Source organism: Mauremys reevesii, linkage group 7 (genome assembly GCF_016161935.1).
Source record: "Mauremys reevesii isolate NIE-2019 linkage group 7, ASM1616193v1, whole genome shotgun sequence".
NCBI classification, from domain to species: domain Eukaryota; kingdom Metazoa; phylum Chordata; order Testudines; family Geoemydidae; genus Mauremys; species Mauremys reevesii.
This window is the reverse complement of record NC_052629.1, coordinates 36534605-36559358: the sequence shown is the minus strand read 5'-3', so window position 1 is coordinate 36559358 and position 24754 is coordinate 36534605. Positions and strand designations below refer to the sequence as shown.

At 37.0% G+C, this 24754-nt stretch overlaps 1 protein-coding gene across 18 annotated transcripts in view; it reads left to right on the top strand.

Moving 5' to 3' along the window:
• PCDH15 (protocadherin related 15) overlaps positions 1-24754 on the top strand; it is a 790091-nt gene that overhangs the window by 314498 nt on the left and 450839 nt on the right. For all 18 annotated transcript variants that reach the window (XM_039547294.1, XM_039547276.1, XM_039547275.1 and 15 more), the window contains 2 exons: positions 5244-5399; positions 21625-21744. In XM_039547294.1, coding sequence (XP_039403228.1) covers positions 5244-5399; positions 21625-21744 — 276 coding nt within the window. The remainder of the gene's footprint in view (positions 1-5243; positions 5400-21624; positions 21745-24754) is intronic.

The window sequence follows — 24754 nt, the reverse complement described above, 5'->3', positions numbered from 1 at the left end:
CTCAGAATACCAGTTTATACCTTGTGGTGTTCCCCTGTGTTTAACCCTCACACATCTTAAAGGAGCATTGTCATATCAAATTTGAGTTGTGTAAAAACAAACATTTGCAAAATCTAAGGCCAACGGGAATGTTTTCATTGATGTATAACTCATTCAATAAAAATACCCCTAAAAACAAATCAGTATCCCCCCTACATGTCTGCTTACCAGTCATTGTAGCAGTGTGTTAATACAAGGAACCTGAATGTAAAATCAACTCAAAACTGACTATAGACAGAAGTGAAGGGGCCTGATCTGAAACCTGTTAAAGTCAACTGGAATCTTTCTGTTGGCTGCAGTGGGCATGGATTAGGTCCCAAATGACTAGCTTATTTTCATTATGTATAGTGAAATAAGTGCATTAAGTAAACAGAGTAATAATGAAATGTAATTAGGTTTATTTAAATTATCCCTGATTTAATTTACATATATAAATTTGCCTAATTTAATTCAATTTTTCTTATTTTGTAATTTTTTTCATTTGCAAAGTGACCTACCCATCACATTCTCTAAGCATCTGTACATAATTAGCAAAGTCACATAAAGAAACGCACAGAAGAATGGGCACAGAGAACTCTACCAACTTCCCACCAAACTCAAGCACCTCTTAGATAATCTCTTTGGACAAAGAAATATGTAGATAGGCCTTGGAGCATCCCCCGTGCTTCATATAAGCTCAGTTTTTGGACAGAATATAAGGAGACAGACTGTAATAGAACATGACATCCTAGGACCCAGCATAGACATGCAGAACTATTCTTCCTAGCTCACTGCACTAAGTGAGTTCTATTAGCTCTAACTAGGGCCAGGGAGAAACTGTAGGAAGAAGACAAACTCAGAGCACACTTAAGTTTTAGGTTTTTTTTTTTTGTTTATGTGACCAATACCTACCTACCCCAGAAAGCCGGTGAATTTGGACACTAAGAACAGCACACAAACATTAAATTAAAGGAGGGTAGAGTATCTTAAATAGCCATGATCTAAACCACATAGGCTTTTATAGATAAAAACCAACCCCTATTATTCTCCTTCACTGTGTCCCTTTAAAAGCACTTTGTTCAATGCAGACTTATTTATTTGAACTTTGTCATCTGGTGCAATGACTTGATTTTATAAAAAAACAGATTTATTTTTAAAATCAAATTGTTTTTAGTCTCTTCTCTCTTCCTTTGGGTTATTTTAAAATTTCACATTCTGCAAAAAAGTACTATTTTGAGCCAGATCCTCTGCTTAACTGACATCAAAGTCGCTGTGCCAATTTACACCAGCTGAAGATCTCTGTTCATGTGGATATTGAAAACTGAGAAAAGTCTTGATTCAACCTTTTTACTTAGCATAGCTCTCTCAGCGCTATGTTGAGATTTAGACTGTTATTTTTATTTATAACCATAGTGCTTCCAGATTGTGCTAAAGTAACTGTGTTTACAGAATTATAAAAGTTGTGTTCTGAAAAGCACTGCTTCTCTGTCATGGACATACTGTAACTGAAGTGGAGGTGACTATATTTAGACCTTGCCTAGTCTGATAAACATGCCTTTCAAAATGTAATGTGAATACCTGTGCCTTCCATACACTATCTAGTCAGAGAACTTGCTGACCTGATTGCTGTTCTATATTGGTTAACTGTGGCTTGATTGCAGCTGAAAGTGGTTTATAGTGCTATGAATTTATGTTAATTCTCTACCATGGCAACATTCTTAAGAAAGAGAAACAAATAGGTCACTACATAGGAAGTGGATATAACTTTATTTTAGGCTTTTTATGCATTATTTTATTGGTAATATGTCCAGCATAATCTACTGTTATGATTTTGGTGCCATCCATTGCTTGTTTTACAGTTAATTAATTATGTAATATTAGTAATGGTCAAATACAAAAGTGTGAGTGTGGAGTGAAATTCCTCATGTTTGCCTCACAAATTTCTTTGAGTGGGAACAGAAATATTTTGAGAATACATGTGGCCTCAGTTTGAGAGTTCATGTAAGTCAAAATCTAAAGAAAATGAGAAAATCCCAGTGGAAAAATTTAGGTAAGGGTCCCCTCATGTCTTCAAGATCCTTGCCTCCATCAAGAGCCCTGCCACACAACTCCTCTTCAGAAACAGGAATACCTGTAAGATCCATGGAATTCTGAAGAAACTCTGGCTGCATTTATTTAATGTAAAAAATAAGTAGGTTTTTTTTAATGAGCTCATTAGGTTTTCTTAAACATTCAAAACTGGAGTCATGCAAACCCTTCATATCAAAGCCTGAAATAATACAAAATCTAGAAAAATATTAGATATTTGGCAATGTTCCATCTGAAAACTGTATAAAACTCGATAGTTTGGATGGATTTTTAACTTTGTATTTTTGGGGTTTATTTGAACTTGAAAATCAAATTAGTATAATAGTCTCTGGGTATCCAACAGAAACTGAAGTCCCACTGTACTCGAAAAGTACAGCTTTATTCTTGCAGTAAATTAATGTAGTCCTCCGGAGGTTCTTTCCAATTTTTCCATCTCCCATCTATCCCTTCCATGTCAATTTACTACTCTTTGCAATCCAGATGAAATCAGTTTTTGCTAGATTTTCACCGGGCCTGAATCTGGAAACACCCATTCTCCATTTCTCTCCTTTGTTTTGCCTGTCTCTCTGACCAGCACACAAATGAATATTCAGTGAAACTTACTCAGAGATCAAAACTTATGGAAATTTATACTGTGTATCTTGCCTGTTACCACAGCTGAGATATGAATTTCTGGTCCATAGACAGCACACAGTAAGTTCTCATCTGATGGAGCCCTAGCACGTGTCGGTTTATAACATATGAGCAATAACTGGTGTGTTATTAATTTTTTTTTAAACAAATGACGCTTTAAAAAGTTTGGGTTTAGCTTGTTTCCAAAGTTGTTTGTTGTTTTACAATTTTTGAGGGTGGTGGAGCAGATCTTAGTTGATTCAACTGATTGAATTTGTGAGAACAAACAGTACTTTTTCTGAACTGTCCAAGGCACTGGTTCTCAACCTGTTTACCATAGTGGGCCACATATCCAGCTCTCTGTGTTATGTGGGCTGCATCCACACATATATACTACCTGTATGGCCCTGAGGATGTCACATAGGCTGCAGCTGTGTGGTGATTGGGCCCCTTATTTGTTTTTAAAGTTAATTTTTTTTTGCAGATGTACCCCCAACATACTGAGTGCTTGTGTAAAATGGGGATCGGGGAAGAATGCCCTGAATATCAATACCCACATAAATAGGCTCACCTGGAGTCTATAGATATATCTATAAGATCATCTGCACCTTTAAGCAAAATATATGGGCGTTATCTAATATGTAAAAGATAAATGTACCTTGGCTCAGTCAGAGCAATGGGGACAGAAAATGTCAGAGTCAAGAGTCATGCACTGACAGTCTCCAGATACTTGTATGGTAGAACCTCAGAGTTACAAACACCTCGAGAATGGAGGTTGTTCCTAACTCTGAAGTGTTTGTAACACTTGTTCTTTCAAAAGTCTACAAATGAACATTGACTTAATACAGCTTTGAAACTTTATCATGCAGAAGAAAATGCTGCTTTTAACCATCTTAATTTAAATGAAACAAGCCCAAGAACAGTTTTCTTGTCAAATCTTTTTTTAAAAACTCTCTTTATTTTTTTAGTTTACATTTAACACAGTGCTGTACTCTATTTGATTTTTTTTTTTTTTGTATTTGCTGCTGCCTGATTATCTACTTCCAGTTCCAACTGAGGTGTGTGGTTGACCAGTCAGTTCATAACTCTGAGGTTCTACTTTATCTAGAAACTGTTAGTTAGAGGTCCTCACTAGGGCACAGCTGCTGTCACAGAAAATAATAGAGACAGAAAAAAAGCTGTCTCTTGAGTATCCTGAGAACTAGCCACATGGGAATGGTAGGAATCCAAAGATGAGATTTAACAGAGACACATCACCCCTTGTTTACTTAAGGCCCATTTTTTCACAATATCACAAATCATTTTTATGGAATTAAGTTTTGGGGGGATTTTTTCAAGTATATGAATAAATATGTTGACATTGTAACACAGCTTTAGTAACTATTTAATTGTATCAAGTAAATTATGCATTTCTTAAAGACTGTCTTTTAACATGCTTGCCATATAGGAAACAGCTGTATCTTGAGCTCTGAATGACTTGTAAAAATATAATGTAAAAACTGGCTATATTGCTGAATAGATCCAGTATGCCCATACTTTGTTGTTCAATTGTGTGTATTTAATATAGAAGAAAAACAAATGTTTGTGTTTGTAGATGTTAGCATTGGTAACTAATGGAACATTTGGTAAAATTTATCATTATTGCACTTACTTGAATGAACCTATTTAAGGAAATAAAATTAAATTAAATTAGCCTGACTGACTTACAGATTTAGTTCTGACACACAATCCCTGATTCATAAGTATTTTTCAGTCCCTAAACTCTCACTAATCTACTTGCTGCTGACATATTTATGGCCTTCCTATACAGCAGAATGTAATCTATTCAAATGTAAGATTACAATGTATGTTATATTAGTCACAGGAAGTTCTTATCTAGAGTAGTGATCCATTACCTCTAGAATGTATTGCTGGCTAAATTCTGTCAGTGCTACTTACAGCTGTAGAAGGAACTGGACTCTGGAGTGCCTACCCTTACAGGTGACCTGGCTGTTTTTAACTTATGAATACTTATCAACTCTAAGTGATGGGTTAGTGCACTTGAAGCTGTTTCCAAGGTCTGTGTGACCTACTCAAAATGGGATTAGAAATTGTAATGGAAAGGCATATATTTTATCAGTCTCTTTTGCAATATTTTGAATATTCATACAAAAGATGTCATTTTATTGTCCTCTGACTGTGTCAATTGATAAATTTTTAAAAATCACTATCTTTACTTTGAAATATGCAGCAACATGCTAGTAGAACTGACAAGCTGCAAAAGAAGCTGTATGAGAGGCATGTGTTAGTTCTACATAAATTTAAATTTTTTTTTGCAAAAATAGGTCTAGGTTGGTTTGTTCAGGGCACCGTCTCTGAGAAACTTTCTAATCGAGAAATGTACAATAACAGTAAATAGAATGATATAGAAAACATATTTGTCTATAGTAAACATAGGCCATATTGACTGTGGTAAAGAAGTTGAGTCTTCTTTAACTATGCCTCACCTTTCTGTGTATTATAAAGATGTGTTTTCTCATTTACAGCCACCAATGTCAATTCAATCCATTGTGGTTCAAGTCCAGTGCATTAACAAAAAAGTTGGCACCGTTATCTACCATGAAGTACGGATTGTGGTGAGAGACAGGAATGATAACTCCCCTCATTTTCAGAAGCAGCGGTACTATGTGGCAGTAAATGAGGTCAGCGTCACTTAATATTTCTTTTTCCTTTTCTCCATTTCCTTGGTGTAGATTACAGTTGGAAAATGCTTCTTCCCATCCTCTTTCCTGTTTTCATTTAAAAAGCAAACCTTCAATTGTAAGAAACCCTTTTGTTTCTAGATAGTTTTTTCTAGAAGATGTGGCATGATTATTATATTGGAGTTTTTAATATGTAAGCTATTCATTTGCAAATATAGCATAAAGTTTGGTACAGCTCTCAGCAGAGTGCTTGTATAGTTTTAGCTTTTAAGCATTAGGGAGCCATTCGCTGAAGAAACCAGATCCTTACATTGGATCACAATGAATAAAAGCATCAGTTAAAGTGCAATAAAAAAATGAATATATAATTATATCAACAGAATTGAACACTGTCACAGGATAATGCTTTCCTATTACTACATAAATGCAGAGGCAAAACTGAGGAACTTGTGGAAAACAAATGCCATGTCAGGAATCATTTTTTTAAAGAAAGAAACAATAATCCTTTGACAAAGTTGTATTTCAGTGTAAACATTTAATTTACCTCAATTCTGTACATTAAGTGGCCTCACAAATGGAATTATTTTGACTTATCTTGTTTGTATGTCAGGGAATGATTGGAACTGCAAACTAACTGAATAAACAAGAGATCTGAGGTTTGGGGAATTGGGGGATGGATTTGGCTATATTTGTGAAACTAAGTTATTCTGTTTACTTTCTCTCCTCTGCCTGTCTCACTTTACTTTATTCCTTTTTATTTTTATATATTAATATTGTACTGGATAACAATGATAGCAGCACAAGGAGTAAGAGTTCCTGGCAACTCAGCTTGGTGGGTGTGACAATCAAGGTACAGACACCCCAAGGGGAGAAAGGAAGGTTTAAACACCAAAAATAAGCAGTTAAACCAATGATTGTATACTATGTGATTGTGCTATAAACTCACATTGAGTAAGGCCTTTTGTGAAAGCTTGTTAATGTTCTGAACTTGATGGTCTTTAAGAGATATGTACGGACCATGGTTAAGAATATATGTATGTGTATATACATACACCTCTACCCTGATATAATGTACCCCGATATAACACAGGTTCGCATACAACGCGGTAAAGCTCTGACACGCTGCTCTGAGCAGCATGTTAAGTGTGTCGGGACAGGCTGGGGCCGACCCAGCCAGCTCCACTCTGCCAGCTCCCAGCTGTGGCGCTCCACATCCTGCTGCAGGTGAGTGCAGGACCTTTCCCCAGCCACCCCCCAGTGACATGGCTGGGGCCAGTGGAGCAGGCTCAGTGAGTGTCTGTCCAAATTTGATATAACACGGTCTCACCTATAACACGGTGAGATTTTTTAAATGGCAACTGTGGTGCAATTTTAACATCACCTTACAATAAGCTGGTAGAGCGATCAGGCAGGGAGGGGCTACCTCCCACACCATTTGTTTACACAAAACTGACTTCAAGTACCCATCCATTGTACAACCCAAAGAAAGACTGGGGTGGGTGGAACCCAGGTAAAGACTGGGGTGGGTGGAGGCATTAAAGTCAATGGGAAGACACTGAGACATCTTGACTATCAACCCCAGATAATTTTCCTTATTCTGAATAACCATGAGCTGTCATGCAAGAAGTGGGTGAGGGGCGGGAAAGCCGTTTAATAAAGAACCTTGAATCTGTGGTGTTCATCCAGAACTTCTGCCAAACCCAATAAAAATGTATGTGCAGATAAGTGTGGTTTTGTGATGGGCCTCTCAGCACGCAGGAGGGAAGTAAAGGTAGCTTTATACCTCTCCTGTATTCTGGGCTGCTCCAGTGGTCCGAGTGGTTCAGCATTACAGCAGTTGTGATGCCCTGCTATTACAGCAAGAGCTATGGAGACAGGGAACGTGGCATCATAAGGCCACGCAGAGCAGCCAACCCTACTCTACTCCTGCCCTGGAGGAATTTCCCTGTAGCCCTTTCCTACTGCTACGGTCCCTGTATGTCACTAATGTACCAGAAAGCAGTTGTGGTTGAAATGAGAATCTAGCCCCAAATATATTTTTTCCATGCACTTGGGTATTCTAATCAAAAGAAACTGAATATTTATAAGCCTAAACTCAAGTCTTAAAACCCACCTGCAAAAGAAAACATGCTGAGGGTGACAGTACAAGGCACAAGCGGTTTCTTAGACTTCTGACCAGAAAGTTCTTTGAGACTATCTTCTTCCTGCAGTGGAATAAAATGTAGGGGTAGAAGTTCACTACTATGTTGATTGCTTACGCATGTCCATTCCAGTGTAGGTATGTGTGTGCCCCTTCAGTTTCTTCTTGCTGCTTGCAGTCGGTAGGGCCCTTTATACCAGTGCTATGAGCATGCGACAACAGAGGGTGCTGGACCTGACTCAACAGATACCACTAAGGGGAAAAAAAAATCTGGCAGCTGTGCTCAGGGTGCGTGCACACCTACATTGGAATGGACATGTACAATACATCTTGAAGAACAACAGTTACAGAAAGGTTAGTAGCAGGTTTTTTATTTTGTTTGTTTTTGCTTCAAGAAAACAGGAGGATTAAGTATGTGTGATCAAGAGACAAATAAGATAAACATAGTATGATAGGCAGCACTGTTAGTATTAAGATTACCTAAAACTTCTATTATAAGACTCTGTTTTCACTTACAAAATGTGATAGTTTTTTTTCTTAAAGGTTTTAGAGAGTAATTTAAAAAATTATTGACCGTGTCAGTTACCAGCAGAATACAACATTTTTCCAGTTTAAACTACAAGAGTGTACTAAACTGTTTCTGAATTATCTATCGCCTTTCTATTTTCCTTTTTGGTTTACATATGAGGTATAATGGAAAATATTTGTGTTTAATTAATATCAAGACACTAAAAAAAAAAAATGTTGTGTGTATGACCTCTAAACTTTGGCAGAAAGAAATCTATTATAATGGAGAATATCCTAGATACGCATGCATGCATGCATTTTATAATTATAGTCAGTATAATTACAAGAAAACTATTTGTGGTCAAAGATTAATTTATTGGACACTATCAGAAACATCATTTTAATGAATGGAATTCCTTATATTTGAAGTTCTTTTTTATGTTTAAATTATCCACAAATCATTATAAGGAATATTTAAAAAATGTAGAGAGCTCTATTTTTACTTTAATTTTAATATAATTCCCAATCTTGCTAATCTGCTCTTCTGTCATGTTAAAATTAAAAATTTCAAATTAACCCCATATTTTAGCAGAAAGCCCTGGAGGAACTGGACCCAATATATCTTGCATGTCTTCTCTTGTTTTGTAACGTTGTGTATAGGCTTTCATCTTCATTCACACTAGAAGATGTCAAGCGTTACAGAAAGAGAAGAGAAGAATTTGCATGGTCAAATATATCTGAATTTCAAAGTCTCCTTTAAATTCAGGAATGGGCAGCAGTCTCTTTCCATACATCCCTTCTAACATCTGGAAACTTGAAATGTGTTTTTAAGAATCTGTTGGAGTAGAATCTGGGACTGTAGGGATGCTAGGCTACTGATGCTCCTGTATCACGATTGGAAGCTTAGGCGGGGTTTCACCTGTAGGCCCTGTGAAGCTAGGCTCTGCAGGAAGTACTGCCCAGCAGTAATAAACAACTCAGGTAACTTTTAAGTGGAAGAATTGACATGTGTTGTCAGAGTAGTACCGGTGTGGTGCTCTGCTCTCTCCAATGTTGATATCACTCGGCTGCGTGCGTATGTTCCCTCTGTGTGCTGTCCCAGCTCTGCGCAGATAGCTGACACAGCAGACCCGACGAGAACCCCCAATAACCACAAAGTCCAGTAAGATGCAAAGTCACGTCGGCTAGGTTTATTGCGACCTCGGACACAATGGCAGTTCCCTGTAGGTTTCTTAGCCTAAATCAGGGCATACTACGAGAAAGTGCCTCTTGGCAATGGACCCGGCTCAGTCAGTGCCGGGACTTTCCACTGCCCCCTCAGCCGGACAAAGACATCGCCCCAGGGATGCATTCTTATAAACAGATACAAACAAGTTACACATCACACCTGACGTATTGAGGTGCAACCTTTCTACGTAGCACGGTACAACCCCTCTACGTATTAAGGTGCCGCCTCTTACCTTGTACATGTTGGTTCGAACAAAACAACTCCATCCATCATATTACCCTTTTGCCCCTGTCATTGGGATGGGCCAGCCTGTTCTTTATTATCTGTGTGGAATGTGCAAGTATGTGAATGTTCTGATATCTAGTGTTCAGTACCTTTTAGGTACGTATCTTCTTGCAGCATCAGCCCTTTCCTTGCTTCTGTGAGCAGGGCCTGCCTCTGGCTCACAGCTTAACTTTGCTTTATGTTAGCAAAGTCTTGACCATTACTTTAGTTTAGGCCTCAGGCCTCATACCAGGCCTCTGATACCAAGGTTTATATCTTAGGGCCTCCTCTTACTACAACATCGAAGGTGAATAATCCACTTACCAACTTTCCTCTGCAACTAATTTACATGCAACAATTCTGTTGATTGTAATGACTCATTTATATGAGGGAGCTTAGACATGTGTCAGTTCTCATATGTAGAATCCTTCGTCCCACTGTCGCTGCTCTTTAAAGATTTTGGGGCTGGATGATAGCTTCAACATCAGTTCTTGAAAGGCTCCCCATGGCACTACTGCATTGGCTCCACTGTGCACTGAGGTAGCATTGCCAGGGTAACTGAACCACAAGTACAGGGGGACCTCTTAAACAACGGAGACATTGGCTTTTGGGGAATTATGCTCTTCCTGCCCCCTACCACTATATCACCAGTCTTATTAACACTGACTTCTAAATCAATAAGCCAATGACAAATTAAGGAACTGAATTACCAGAATATTTTAGTTGTTTTTCCCCCCTCTTTGGTGTACTAGTGACTCTCCCCTTCAAAGTAAAAATTAAAAAAAAATTAAGGTTGATACTCATTTGGAAATATCTCATGGTAACTTTCTCTTCAGTTTCTTCTTCTGTACATGCAGAAACATTTTAATAGTAATAAAAAGGAAATCCCCAGACAAAAACTACATTCAATTACTAATATATATTATCAACCTTAGCTCCATGTGAAAGGCTAAAACCATTACGGATGTTGTAATTATCCTAAAACCAAGTTCTACAAACCCAGAAAGTTTAGATTTAAGACTAAACTTAAAAGTAAAACAAATGTGTTAGGTTAAGAAATGCATAGCTAACTCATACAGCATCCTAAACACTACCCTGTACTTTTGCCAAAAGGGGAAAAATATGAAAAAGTAACGTATCTTTAAAATCAGTTTAGCCTTGGACCGCAGACCCTAAATTTCCTTAAAATCGTATAGTTATTGCATGACATCACTACAGGGCACAGTTAGTTCTATTCACTTCTGTCTTAACTCAAGTTCAGCTTCAACTTTGTGATTTTTATCCATGACCTGATAGTGTCAAAATATTTGGCCATATTCGTGATAGTGGTGTGGTCTTATGTAATGTGATGTAGAGCTATGTCATCTGAATCTTGCTTTTTTTTTTGAGGTCGTTTTGTCTGACCAGCTCACCTAGAAGGCTGCATGTAAATGTAGAGAATTGACCATTGTGGGACTCCACAAATAAGGGGTCCTATCATTACTCATTAGGTATGTCGGTTGAAGACATTTTAGTGCATTACCTTGGACCTCTGCCCCCTCTCTCAGGTGGGATGGCAGGATCTCATAATAAACAGGGTCAAATGCTGCAGAGAGGTCTAGGAGTATGAAAATTGATGTCTGTCCTCTGTCCGTTGATGGAAGAACATCAGTGTCACCCAAGCAATTGTTTGGGTGCCTTAATTGTGCATTTCTTACCTTAACATGTTTGTATTTCTTTTATGTGTAACCGTAACTCTGGATATCTGGATTTATATTGCATGGTTTTGAGAGAATTTCAGCTTCCCTGTAATGTGTTTCATCCTTACGTTGCTGTTACAAATTCTCAACCTTATCTCCATTTTAATATAGTTTTTGTTTAGAATATAAGAGTGAATTCACCATTGACTAATACAACTTAAAAGCTATGTTAGCAGCTTTATAATAAGGATAGAGAAGTGCCTTGTAATTAATGAAGATTTTTCTCTTCTTGGAAACCAAAATTTTTTGGCTAGTGTTCAAGACTATGTATGTCATTTGAATTCTTCACTTGCAGAGAATGCAGCATTTATGCAGTACTGTTTCTTGAACTCTGATTGTCTAAAAATATTGGCACTGATGCTGCTGGTAATTACAATTTAAGCTGAATTTACTTCATTTTCAATGTAATTACTCAAGTCTTTTTCCGTATGGTATTGAAGTAATTAATCTCTTTTGGTGTACATCATCAAAAGTGCATTAGCTCGCAATGATTACTTGTAAATCTTATTTTGTTCTGCTATGTGACCCACTGTGCCAAATTCTTCTATTTTTCTAACTTTGTTAATAAGCAATAACAAGAGAATGTATTCTCAGTGTGTTATGAAGGTGATGAATATATCTATCAGAATGTATCTTCCTAATGCACATAAATAATTCCAGCAATTTTATTTGTTTAAAGTTTCCTGTGTAGCTTTCACCTATGGAAATAGAAAGCTTACTGTAAGTTTTTCCCCTTTGCTTAGTCACATGCTTAATTCCAAGATTTTTTTTCTTTCTATTTCTTACTTGATTTGTTTCCTGTCATTGCTATTGTTTGCAATACATTGCCTTCTCCACAAGGACAGATCATCTCAGTCTTGTTACTAGTGGTGATAATGGCTTCCTTTACAAATGTTTATAGTTTACCCAATGTAAGGCCAGGCACCCACAATGGCCATCAGTAATCAGTTTGGAATACTGTTTTGATGTCTGACTTTTTGGAAAATTTTAATGCCTTCCTAGCAGCTCAAATATCTAGAAACAAAACTTGCTTGTTTTTTTTTTGTTTTTGATTTTGTTTTGTTTTTAACTGCAAGATATTGCAGGTAGAGAATAAGCATGTCTGATGGTTAGAGCAGAGGTCGGAGAGTCAGGTCCAATAGTTTCTACTCCCGGTTCTGTGTCTGATTTGTATTACCATAGGGACGTCAGTTAACTTTTCTGTTCTTCTCTTTACCTTCCTGTACAGAGCTGTTGTGAGGTTTAGCTAATATTTTAAAGTGTAGAGCAGTGTGCCAGGATCCCCGGGGTGCAACCTGGAAATGGGATAGTGCTGTGCCCCCTTAACTTTCCAGCCTGGGCAGTCTCTCACAATGCTTTGCTAGTGACAAGCAGCAAACCCCTCCAGGTGCTGTTATCCCTCAGCACAAGAGCATTGGGATCCCACACCGAGCTATATTGCATGAAGTCACCCAAAGCCTCTCATGAATCACACGGAGAAAGGTACCAGCCAATTCCCGCCAGCTCCGCAGCCTTACACCCCAGAGTTGTACCATCTTATACTGGTCAGAAGCCTGGCCAGTGTAAGTTTATTAACCAGTCTGCCCCTCCCTCAATGTGGAGAGGACATGCACCTGCCTTGTAAACTGAGCTGAGATTTCCCAAGCACTTCAAGCAAAATACACTGTTTAGGTAAAATATAAAACAGATGCATTAACTATGGAAAGATACATTGTAAGTGGTAGGCATAAGAAGGTCAGAAATAGTTACCAAAGAAAATAAAAGATAAATGCCAATCTAAATCTTCAACCTTATTACACTATGCAGTATTTAGATCAGTAATTTTTTCACCCCACTGGATGTTACAGTTCATAATACACTGGTTTCCCTCTTAAACCTGGACCAGTCTCCTCAGGTGAAGTAGTCGTCTTCTAAGCATTCACCTGCCCTATTGCTGCCAGCATAAGTGTGGGAGGAGAAAGACCAAGACAGAATGCCACAGTCCCTCATTTTATATTCAGTCCAAGTGCCAAGAAGACACTTGCCCGGACATGTCCCGGTGAGCTTTGCTGAATCACAGTGATCAAGTAAACCCTCATTGTGTGGACTTGTGCAATTGAACTATTAGTTGATTAATGGTCAGTTAACAGCCACCTGGCAGTAGAGATTCTCAAACTTACAACATATTTCAGTAACAACCATACAGCAAAATCTCATAACTTCATACACACTAATGATATACATATTTGGACAGAACAACTTGTTTCAGCAGATCATGACCTTTCATGTGATATCTTACTTGGCATGCTTTGCATAAAACCTCACAACCGTATATGAATGATGAATATGGGGGTTACAGGGTGACATTTTGAGGTAAAGTGTGTCGCAAGCAGCCTTATTTGTCTTTTCTGAAAAGATCTAGTTACCACTAAAGTCAGTGGAAAAAAAAACTCCCATTGGCTTCATTGTGAGGTGAACAGGGTCTCTTCTTACATTGTTCTGGTGGAGATTTTTGTATTAACTATCATATATATTTTACAATAATTATACTTAAGAAAATTTATAGATAGTATCATAAATCTGTTTGGAAGTTGTGTTTATTACATTCTTATCACTGGACTGGGTGGGGAACAGGTCACCCCCAGGATCCTTATTGGGCAGGTGTGTGCGCCATCTCGCAAAAGAGCCCTTTCCTTTCTCCCCACCAGGACATATTTGGAGATTATGAGATGGCTGAGGCTGGACAGAGTGTAACAGTGCTTAAATTATCCTAGCCACTCTTTGGTCATGTGAGGTTAGGGGATGGGAATATGTTTGCGAGGGCTGACGGGCTCCAGTGAACAGCACCCCATTTCTTTAAGAATTTCCAATCTCACAGCAACCATTCTTTGTGCTGAAAACTACCCCCACCTCATCTGCCCTGTTAGCCTGTGAAGCAAGAAAACTGTAGCTTTTACCTCAGTATAATTTGATGAGGTAAACCCCAATTGGAGAGAGTCAAGGTCAATCCTAATAAACTACATTCAAGTAAAAACTAGCTTTGCCTTGTGTCTACTAAAACTTTACATCAAGAAAGTGAGTTTTTTAAAAGGTCTAGTTTATTCGAAAGCAGAATGAAAACAAATGTTAAAACCTCATTTTTGGCAAAGGAGAACTTTTGTTTAATGGGGCAGCCCTAATATCCTCATTCTCTTGCATGTCTTGATCAAGGGGGATTAGCATAAATTTGAGGTGATGTCATCATCTTGCAGCAGTCACTTTAAAAAAGCCTTCATGGAAGAAATTATTGGAGAGAGGTTTTCCCACTGGAAGTGGGGCCAAAAGGAAGAAGACGTTCAAATAACAGTGGAAGCAGAAAGAAGGAAAGTTTGAAATAAATGATGGATGAGGCATGGAGAAGGATAAACCAAGAGCAGACAGAGGTGTGAGCATGTTGGTTATGCAGAGGCCTATCTCAAATGTCTTTGAGGCAAACTTAAATACACAGTGTTTTACATAAAAATTGTGTGGTTGATTTTGTGCTCAAAATGATAAAGCATCTTTTATTCTTTAGAGACTCTGAGCATCCATCTTTCAACACATTAATTTGGCTGTCAATCTGAAAAAAAAATAACATATTCAGTCACATTTTATGTGCTACACTGAGCTTCCAGGTTTGTTTTTTTTTCCACTGAAGTAATAAGTAGAAGGAGTTCGTAGTTTTTAGAACCAGCTTTCCCTAATAATCTCTACCCTAGGGAAAGGCCAGTAGTTCACAAGCTATTTTACAGTGTACTGTCAGAAGGAAATTGGTATGAAAGGAATTTTGTATGACAAAAGAGGTCATAAGAACATCCCATACATCATCTCTGGACTGATTACCAAAACATATTGGTTGCTTATTATCATGACATAGCATTGCCGTTTGCTATACAAAATCCATTACTGTTTGTTAAACAGTAAGCAGTATGGCTATGAATTTCTGGAAGAAAGATTTTTTCCCCTAGTTTCTGCAGTATATGTTTAGAATAGAATATATTTCTATATAACCACCTACTGTTATATCAAATTGCTATTTTGGTGCTCTTTACAGGAAAGTTGCTCTCTGGAATTGTTTATGTATTTCAGGGTTTAATGTGAAATATATTCTTAATAAAACATTATCTACTTGGTTTCTGCTTTGGGCATTACTTTGTAACATATGGACACCAGAAAACCAAATTTAAAAATCGTTGTCTTGAAGACAGAATTGTCTAATAAGGAGTCAGATACTCTCTGTAACTTCTCCTTTAATGAGAGGTGCAGTAAGTATACATATGTAATTTTGCCTGTTGTTTGTTAGGTCAAAAGTGAGATCTATTCAATAAATAAGAATACCTTAATATTTGTGCTCTTCCTACAAGGTATTCCCTGAATGAGGTATCATTCATACCCAGTTCCAGCTCCCATTGTGGCCAATGGGAATTGGATCAGGCCCTCGAAGCACACTTTAAAAGCTGAACTGTGGTTGAGGCGGCTCTCTTCTTTATACTGAAGAGATAAAATGACTGTTGTGATCGCAGTCTACTCCCTTCAGCAGAAAACCTTCATAAATTTGATAAAACTCAATAAAATTAGAAGATCTGTGTGTAGAAAGCTGGTGCAGTCTATACTGTGCCAATCTCTAATGGATTATATTAATTTCTCCTCCTAGTTCATCAAGTTCATTCTGGAGGTGCACATGAAACTTGTAGTTCAGATCTGAATGTAAACTGATCCAAAGTCTGAAGAAATCCCGATGAGGGTTTGGGGCAGCCCTAAACTTTGAATCTGTATTGAAATTTCTCTAAAGTTCATGGGGTGTTCAAATGCAGGGTTTTGGTACAATCTCCTTTCTAATTTATTCATATTGTATAGAATAAAATGCAGAGAAAAGGAAGAGAAAAAGAATAAATATACTCTAGGGCCAGAAGTGAGGGGATGTCCAATACCACCTTTTGAATCAAAGATATCAAGCTAGCAGACTAATGGAATTCACATTGCTAAATTCATGAAGGTTAGCAAATCTGTACTGCTTTCATGCATTATATCTAGAATAAATCAGAACTGCAGGCTTTGACCTTTGCAGTTATAACATGCAACTGTAATTCATTTATTTTATAGTACCAAATCATTCCTTTCGGAATGTGGGTTCCTTTTACATTTTCCATTTACACAACTATGTCAGTTTGAATATAATTCAACAATGGGGTTTAAACTGATAGAACCCTTCATCTTATCTGGTGAATTTTTATTCTCTTCACCCTTCCACCTTAAGTCCAAAATGGATTTTTATTTAATACTATAAGAACAAGAAGAGAGAGAGAATTGAATTGACTGTGATCACCATTAAAATCTTCAAAATTTTACCTTTTGCCTGCTTAATGGTACTATAGTATTCATGCACTTCTTATAGGGAATCTGATGGGGATGTTAATGACCTGCAAATGACAAGTTTAAAAAGTTTAATGGTGACTGTATTGCCAATTTGTAATAACTTTTGTATGACTTTCTTGAAAGAAACATGCACAAGGGAAATGAAATGTACTTCATGTTTGAAAGTTAACAATGTCAATGGCATTTGTTTTTCAGGGGCCAGAGAATTCAGAGATGAAACAAGCCTATTTCAGTAGTAGCCTTAAGAAATACAAAATGTCATATCATCTCCCCTTAATACACTAACAACTTGCACTCACAGAACTGCAAACATAGTAAAATAAATGATTAAATAGACACAGATTTTAAGACCATTTCCAATGTGTAAGGCAGTGACCACAAAGCTTTGTCTAAGTGAGGGCTTCATTAGCAACTTACTCTGTACTAAACAAATAACAGCCACCACTACTGATTAATATTGGTATGGTCTATAGAGGCTACAGGTTCCAGCATACGATTCCACTTTGCAACTTAAAAACATGGAACATTGCATGCTGGAGTGGTAGTTTCTTTGGGCTGCATGTCTGTGGTTCAAGATAAATGGTCTGGGATCACATTGTAAATTACACAGTAATAAGTCACCAGGATCAGATGGTATTCAGATGGAGTTCTGAAGTTATGAAATTGCAGAATTACTGTGTTATGTAACCTATTGCTTAAATCAACCTCTGCACTAGGTGACTGAAGGATAACTAATGTAACACCATTTTTAAATGGCTCCAGAGGCGATCCTGGTAATTGTAGGACATAAGCTTATCTTCAGTACCAAGCAAATTGACTACAATAAAGAACAGAATTCTCAGACGTATAGAATAATACAATATGTTGGGGAAGAGTCAACACATCTGTTGTAAAGAGAAGTCATGCCTCACCAATCTATTAGAATTCTTCGAGGGATTCAACAAGCATGTGGACAAGGGTGATCCAGTGGATACAATGTACTTGGAGTTTGAGAGTTTTTGACAAGGCCCTCACCAAAGGCTCTTAAGCAAAGTAAGCAGTCATGGGATAAGAGAGAAGGTCCTCTTGTGGATCAGTAACTGGTTAAAAGACAGGAAACAAAGGATAGGAGTAAATGGCCAGTTTTCAAAAGGGAGCGAGATAAATAGTGGGATCCCCCAAGGATCTGTACTGGGACCAGGACTGTTCAATATATTCATACATGATCTAGGAAAGGGGGATAAACAGTGAAGTGACAAAGTTTGCAGACAATACAAAATTACTTATGATTGTAACTCTTGGCAGTTAGCTTTTGACTTAACTAAGTGATCTCACAAACCTGTATGACTGCGCAAAAAATGGCAGATGAAATTCAATGTTTATAATTGTAAAGTAATGATTTCGGAAAATATAATCCCAACTAAACATGCAAAATACAAAATGATTGGGTCTAAATTAGCTGTTACCACTTGAGAGAGAGCTTGGAAACTTCATATACAGTTCTCTGAAAACATCCACTCCATGTGCAGTAGCAGTCAAAAAGCTAACATGTTAGGAATCAGGAAAAGAATAGAAAATAAGACAGAAGATATTGCAATGCCACTCTATTAAATCAATGATATTCCCACACCTTGCATACTATGTGCAGTCACAGTCTCCCCATCTCAAAAAAAAATGTATTAGAACTGTAAAAAATAAAGAGAGAGGGAGAAAAATGTTTAGGAATATGGAATGGCTTCCAAATGAGAAGAAGTTAAAGATGGGATGTTGTGAAGGGCAAAAGTATAACTGGGTTCAAAAAATAATTGGAGCTATCCTCCATGAACTTATCTATCAATGGCTATTAACTAGGATGGTCAGGGACACAACCCTATGATCTGAGTGTCCCTAAACCTCTGGGGAAGTCTACACTAGCGCACTAGGCTCAGCTGCAGCACATCTGGTGAAGACACACTATACTTATGGGAGAGTGCTCTGTAGTCATTATAATTACTCCCACCCAACTGCAAACAAAACCTACAACTCTGAAGAAAAAAATCACCCTTTTTGATGCCTCACTTTATTAACAGAACATTGATTCCAAAATAACACTGTATGAACCATACCCTTCTCCTTAGGCTTAGCTGCTCATAGGTTCCATACCCCAATCTCCCTTGTATTCAGAGTAGAGTTAAATGATCTGTACTTTCTTCATTGAGTGCCAGATTTTTAAAGGTATTTAAGCACCTAAAGATGCAGATAGCCTCCTAGATGCCTAGCTCCCACTTTTGTAGCACTTTTTAAAATCAGTTGGGTGCCTATTTGCATCTTTAACACCTAAATACATTTAAAAATCTGGCCTTGAATCAGCTTTCTTTTACTTCAACCATTAGTTCTAGAAACTTACTTTTAAAAAAGAAACAAACTGAGATTCTTGTGTAAACTTCTGACTCCAGAAGGTGGAATACTAGCCCCTCTGTTGATCTGAATCAGAATCTTGCTACCCTTTTACAATGTGGTCTGCACTTATTTACAAGTTCTGCTTTAGTTACCTTTGCTTGCTGACTCTTTTCTTTCCAATTTTATGTTCTTATTCTCACACACTTGAAGAGGGTGGCTTTGGACAGCTAAAATTGGTTTTCCAACTAGTAATTTTTTCCCTCTGCTGTGAGTGCCTGGTTCTTGAAGTCAAGTCCAAGTCTGAGAAAGTTGCTTTCTTATAGAGTGCCATGAAATTACTTATCTCATCATAGCTGACCCAGCTCGGTGCTCTGCTGACAAATCCTGCATTTTACCGAGTACTTAACCCTCTCCTTGCTAGCCCTTTATGGGCATATACATATCATCTCAGTCATTTCCTCCAATTTTTTTCCAGGGAGCTCTGCAGCTTTTTACCATTCTAACTGTGTGTAAGTAAGAGACCATTCTCCATCACGTACTGACCCTCAGACCAACCCCTTGAAACAATACATCTTAACTTATTATGAAAATCAAATATCTTTTCAATGACTAATGTCAAATATTTTATTTTAATAAAAAGTTTCACATTTCACCATAAAATATCTGAAGTATCTTTTGATTATTTTGCTTTGTTTCTTTATAGCCTGTTTTAAAAAATAGGAAAGAATCCTGAAAAATACTGTTCTTAATAGTAAAACAATAATATATCCAACTTGGTTTATGGCATTTAGCTCTGATTTTGTACAACTTCATTCAAGTCTCTGAGACAATTGTTTTCCTAATTTTTTTTTAAGTTTGCTCTTGCAACAGAGATTTAAGGTAATGAGTCTTGGGTGCAAATCACAAGGTAATGAACTCCATGGAGACTAATGTAAGGAAACAATAGGACCTGAGGGGGAGCCAACTTTCTTATTCACAACTTGTATAGCATGGATAGTATTTTTACAGCCTAGGACACTGGCAGGCAAATCAAGTTAATAGCAAAAAATATATAGTTATGGTTTAAGTATATATAATGCAGTTTGGCATTAAGAAAAATATACTGTACACACTGTTATCCTAAACAAGACTCTGCAAGGAAATGGGTTTTATTCTAAAGCTTAATTATTGTTAGCTCTGAAAATATTGATTACAGAAATCTAAACTTCCTAAATAACAAGTTTTAAAAATCAAACCAGGATCACACAACCTCTGAACCAAGGATACATGAGAAAACAATGCAAATTGCCACATACTAATATTTGCTGTTTGTTGTTAACTACGTAATGTGGCAGTGTGGCTATTATAGTCTGCATTTATTCCAGAAATGTTTGTTTTTTAATAAACTCTGTGGGACAAATCCTTTCCTCTTTTTTCTTGCACACGAAGTCTGAAAAGCAATAAAACTGGTGTTGTGTTGGACCCTACGTTCCGAGGAGAATTACTTTGTGGCAGCTCAGCTTTGTCTTAGCAGCATGGCTGAGGAGCTTGGGTTAAAAACAGTGGCTAAAACTCCCTGTGTAATGTGAATGTGATTGTGGGGGCAGTAGTTACTACTACAGCTAATGGTGAGCTGGAGTGCCTGCTCTGATGTTCTCTTTCCTGAATGGGGGATTCTGTTCCCCTGACTTCAGGTGGTATCCTCCAGACATATCCTGTTTTCTAGAGTTTTGCAAGAGAGCAGAAATTCGTCCAATAATGCAGTTAGTGGTGGTTAATTTCTAATCTGAAATAATGTTCTGTTTATATTTACAGTTCAGATTAGGGTTTTGGTTCATTTATTTTGGTTTTGTTTCCAGACTCTCTCTGAACATTAAGGATGACATTCTGACTCCACTGAAGTCAATGAGAGTTCTGCAATTGACTTCATCAGGGCCAGGAATTCACCCTAACTCCTCAACTTTGCTAGGATAGTTTGGAAAACAGTATTTTCAAAACAAAACTTATGGGGTGTAAAATTGTCCCTAGCAAAATATAGTGAAACATTGTAATTGCTTTTGTACCACAGTAGCGAGAATTCTGTTGGCTTTCAGAGTATCTGTTTAGAATGAGTATTAAAATCTCTTCTTTTTCTTGTATATATTAAGTTTACTAAAGCTATAAATATTTTACATGTGTATATATATAATTTATCTTGCACTGTACTTTCAATGTTTTCATGAAATGCATTGTACAATACATACATATTTAAATTTTTTTAATTGACTTCTTAGTTTACACTTCCCCAGTCTAAAGAGGGAGTCAGTTGTTTATTTTCTCTTTTTCCCCTTCCTTCTCCTTTCTTCTTTTCTCTTCCTTTCCAAAGCTTGTTGGCCCTTACCTCAAAAGTATATCGACAAAGAGATTACTATCTTGATACATGGAAGTTATATGAGTCAACCCCATTTATGGTTTTAATCCTCTTTCGGGGAAATAACATGAGCTAAACCAGAGACTGACAGTATTGGGTCTATAACTTGTCCCCATATTTTCTTTGAACTTTTAGCACAAAAAGTTGGGAGAGGGAATGACAGCCTTTCTTTATTTATTTTTCCAAGTGTTTTTGAATTATGTATATTCTTTTTGTTTTTGTTGTAGTTAACACCAGTTGGAACCACCATCTTTACAGGATTCTCTGGGAACAATGGTGCCATGGACATAGATGATGGTCCTAATGGCCAGATAGAATATGTCATCCAGTACAATCCTAATGACCCAGTAAGTGAAGTTCTTCTTTTCAGGACATACACACTGTACAAAACTAGCATGTATTTTTTTTTAAAACAGCTTAGTTTATCTTTCCTGCTATCTGTCTCTTATGGTAAATACCATTAATAATTCTTCTTATTTTGGGTCATTTATTTCATAACCCTCCCCAGCAGTTGCTTTACTCACTCTTATTTGTCATGCATTTTCAATCCACAATGAGTAATTTAATATCTATCTATCTATCTATCTATCTATCTATCTTAAAAACTTAATTATAATTGTATTGATAGAAAAAATATTAGGGTGTATTTTAAGAGGAAAATTGGTAAAGTTCCTTAAAGAATCATTCCCATAATTTTAATTTATTCTGGTGGGGAATAAAAAAAAATAAACACTTAAAACTGTTTCTTAGTTGTGAATCAAAATATTAGTCCTGATAATCCAATTTTAGTCCGCTACCCTACACTGTGAGATGATGCAGATAATCTTAATGAATACAGCATGCAGTTCATCTGAGAGCATGCATTCATGATTTAATTCTCTACTTTGGTGTTTCAAATCCTCAGAAGAAAATTATTTTTGTTTCCTTTTGCAACTTCATTTAAAAAACCCTGATGCATTTTTGCTTTGTTACACTGGTATCAAGGTAGAGCAAGTCCATTAATTTACAGCAAATTGGATCTTAAAAGTAGTTGTATTTGTGCTATTATCAAGAACAACTAAGCTCTTGTCCCTTTTCCCTATTTACTTAAAGCATAGTGTCTCTTCCATATATCCGATTTGAATGAAGCCCCATGATTCCTATGACTTTGTGCTTTAAGCATAATTTTTGTTCTTCTTTTCAAAGGGTTTGTAAAAGTTCATTAAACAGACATGAGGATTCATCTGGTATGAGAGAATCGCTAGCTGGCATAAAGCCATCATAGACAGCTCTGAGCATGGAAAATTCTGGAGGGTAGGGGGTAGGACATTGTCAATTCATCATATTTCAGGAAATGACTGTACCAGCATTTGTTTGCTTTGTTGAGGAGTACACGGAAGGACCAAAAAGATTTTTCACCCTGGGTGGCAAAATGACTAAGACCGCTGCTGGCTCTGTGCCACCTCCTTCTGACCCCTTGTTACAAAGAGATTTTAGGGGGCAGAGGAGACATTGCCTCACTGCACTCCAATTTCCAATTGGTATAATAATACTTTTAGGGGGTGTTACATCACAACTGTAGTTGGGCAGTCCTGACCCCTTTGCATCTATTGAAGCTGTGCAAAGGTGCCATATCTAGGATCAGGATCTGGTCTTTTTCTTTCAGTAAAAGCTGATCTGGAATATTCTGATATTTGCAAATCTCTTTCTCTAACTTCTTCATATTGTTTAAATTTGGGGCTCTCAATTAAATGCAGTTAATACATGCAATTAATACAAACAAATTAACTAGTTTTTTAAAAAATCATGATTAATCACAGTTTTAATCACACTGTTAATAGAATACCAATTTAAATGTATTATAAATATTTTTGGATGTTTTTTCTACATTTTCAAATACATTGATTTCAATTACAACACAGAATAAAAAGTATACAGTGCTAACTTTATTTGTAATAAAAATAATAATATATTTTCCCTATCGATCAATAAAAGAACTGGTATGTTTCAATTCACCTCATAAAAGTCCACTCAGTCCTACTTCTTGTTCCACCAATTACTAAGGCAAACACGTTTATTTACATTTACAGGAGATAATGCTGTGTGCATCTTATTTATAATGTCACCTACAAGTGAGAACAGGTGTTCACATGGCACTGTTGTAGCCGGCATTGCACGGTATTTATGTGCTAAACATTCATATGCCCCTTCATGCTTCGACTTATACGCTCTAAAGTTTTATATTGTTTTGTTTCTGAGTGCAGTTGTGTAAAAAATAATAATTCTACATTTTTAAGTTGCACTTTCAAGATAAAGATATTGCACTACAGTACTTGTATGGGAATATATATTTTTTTCCTTCAAGAAAATGGTGCAAAATTATCCCACTGGAAATATTTATAAATTACGTGATTTTACACATGGTCAATATTTTCATCTGGTTCCCCCATTATGATCATTATTTTACCTTGAAGGAAAAAATAATAGAAGGAGAAAGTCGCCATTATAGCATATTAGTACATTATACAAATTATTGTTGAAAGGTCTATCGCATGAGGACTTTGTTTTTAAAGTAACTTCTTACACGGTGACTGAATGCAAAAAGTACAACGCATTGGGAAAAAAAAGTTGTTGTTATACATGTCTCCTGGGATATAATACACCACAGTAATATGGGGAAGGATGCTTTGGGTTTAAGCTTGTAAAAGAGCTTTATTCACATGACTCCATTTTACCTTGCAATACATTTTTGTTTCTTTGATCGTATGTGTGCTCTGTTTGGAAGGATCCCACAACAATGTGGCCATAATCTAATAAGTATAACTCCAAGATCCCAATGTCCATTGTATTGCAATTAATTAATCATCTTGAAAAAAATCTGCTATTGTATATAGTTCAGTGAAGATGTCTGCTCAACATACTGCTGCTATTTGGTGACTGAAAGCTCGATGATTGTATTGTAAAAGAAACCTGGTCTGCCTGATTGGAGCAAGGATTAGAACCTGGGTCTTTTACATCCCAGGCAAGTGCACTAATCACCAGGACACAGAATATACTTCTGGCCCAGTGAATACTCATTGAATGAATACATAATTATTTATACAAACTGGAACAGCTCCAACAGGAGAGAGTGAGAAAGAGACACGCTGACTTTGTAGCCTAATTTTAGGGTACTTGCCTGGGTGTGGGAGACCCAAGTTCAAGTCCTTGCTTCAGATCAGGCACAGCAGGTACTTGAATGTGGGTCTTCGATATCTCAGGCAAATGCCTGAACAATTGGGATAGACAGAAAGACCCACACACATTTTTTCCTGACAAAATCTCCCACAAAAAGTTTCAGTTTTGACAAAGAGGCATATTTCCAGCCAAAGAACAATT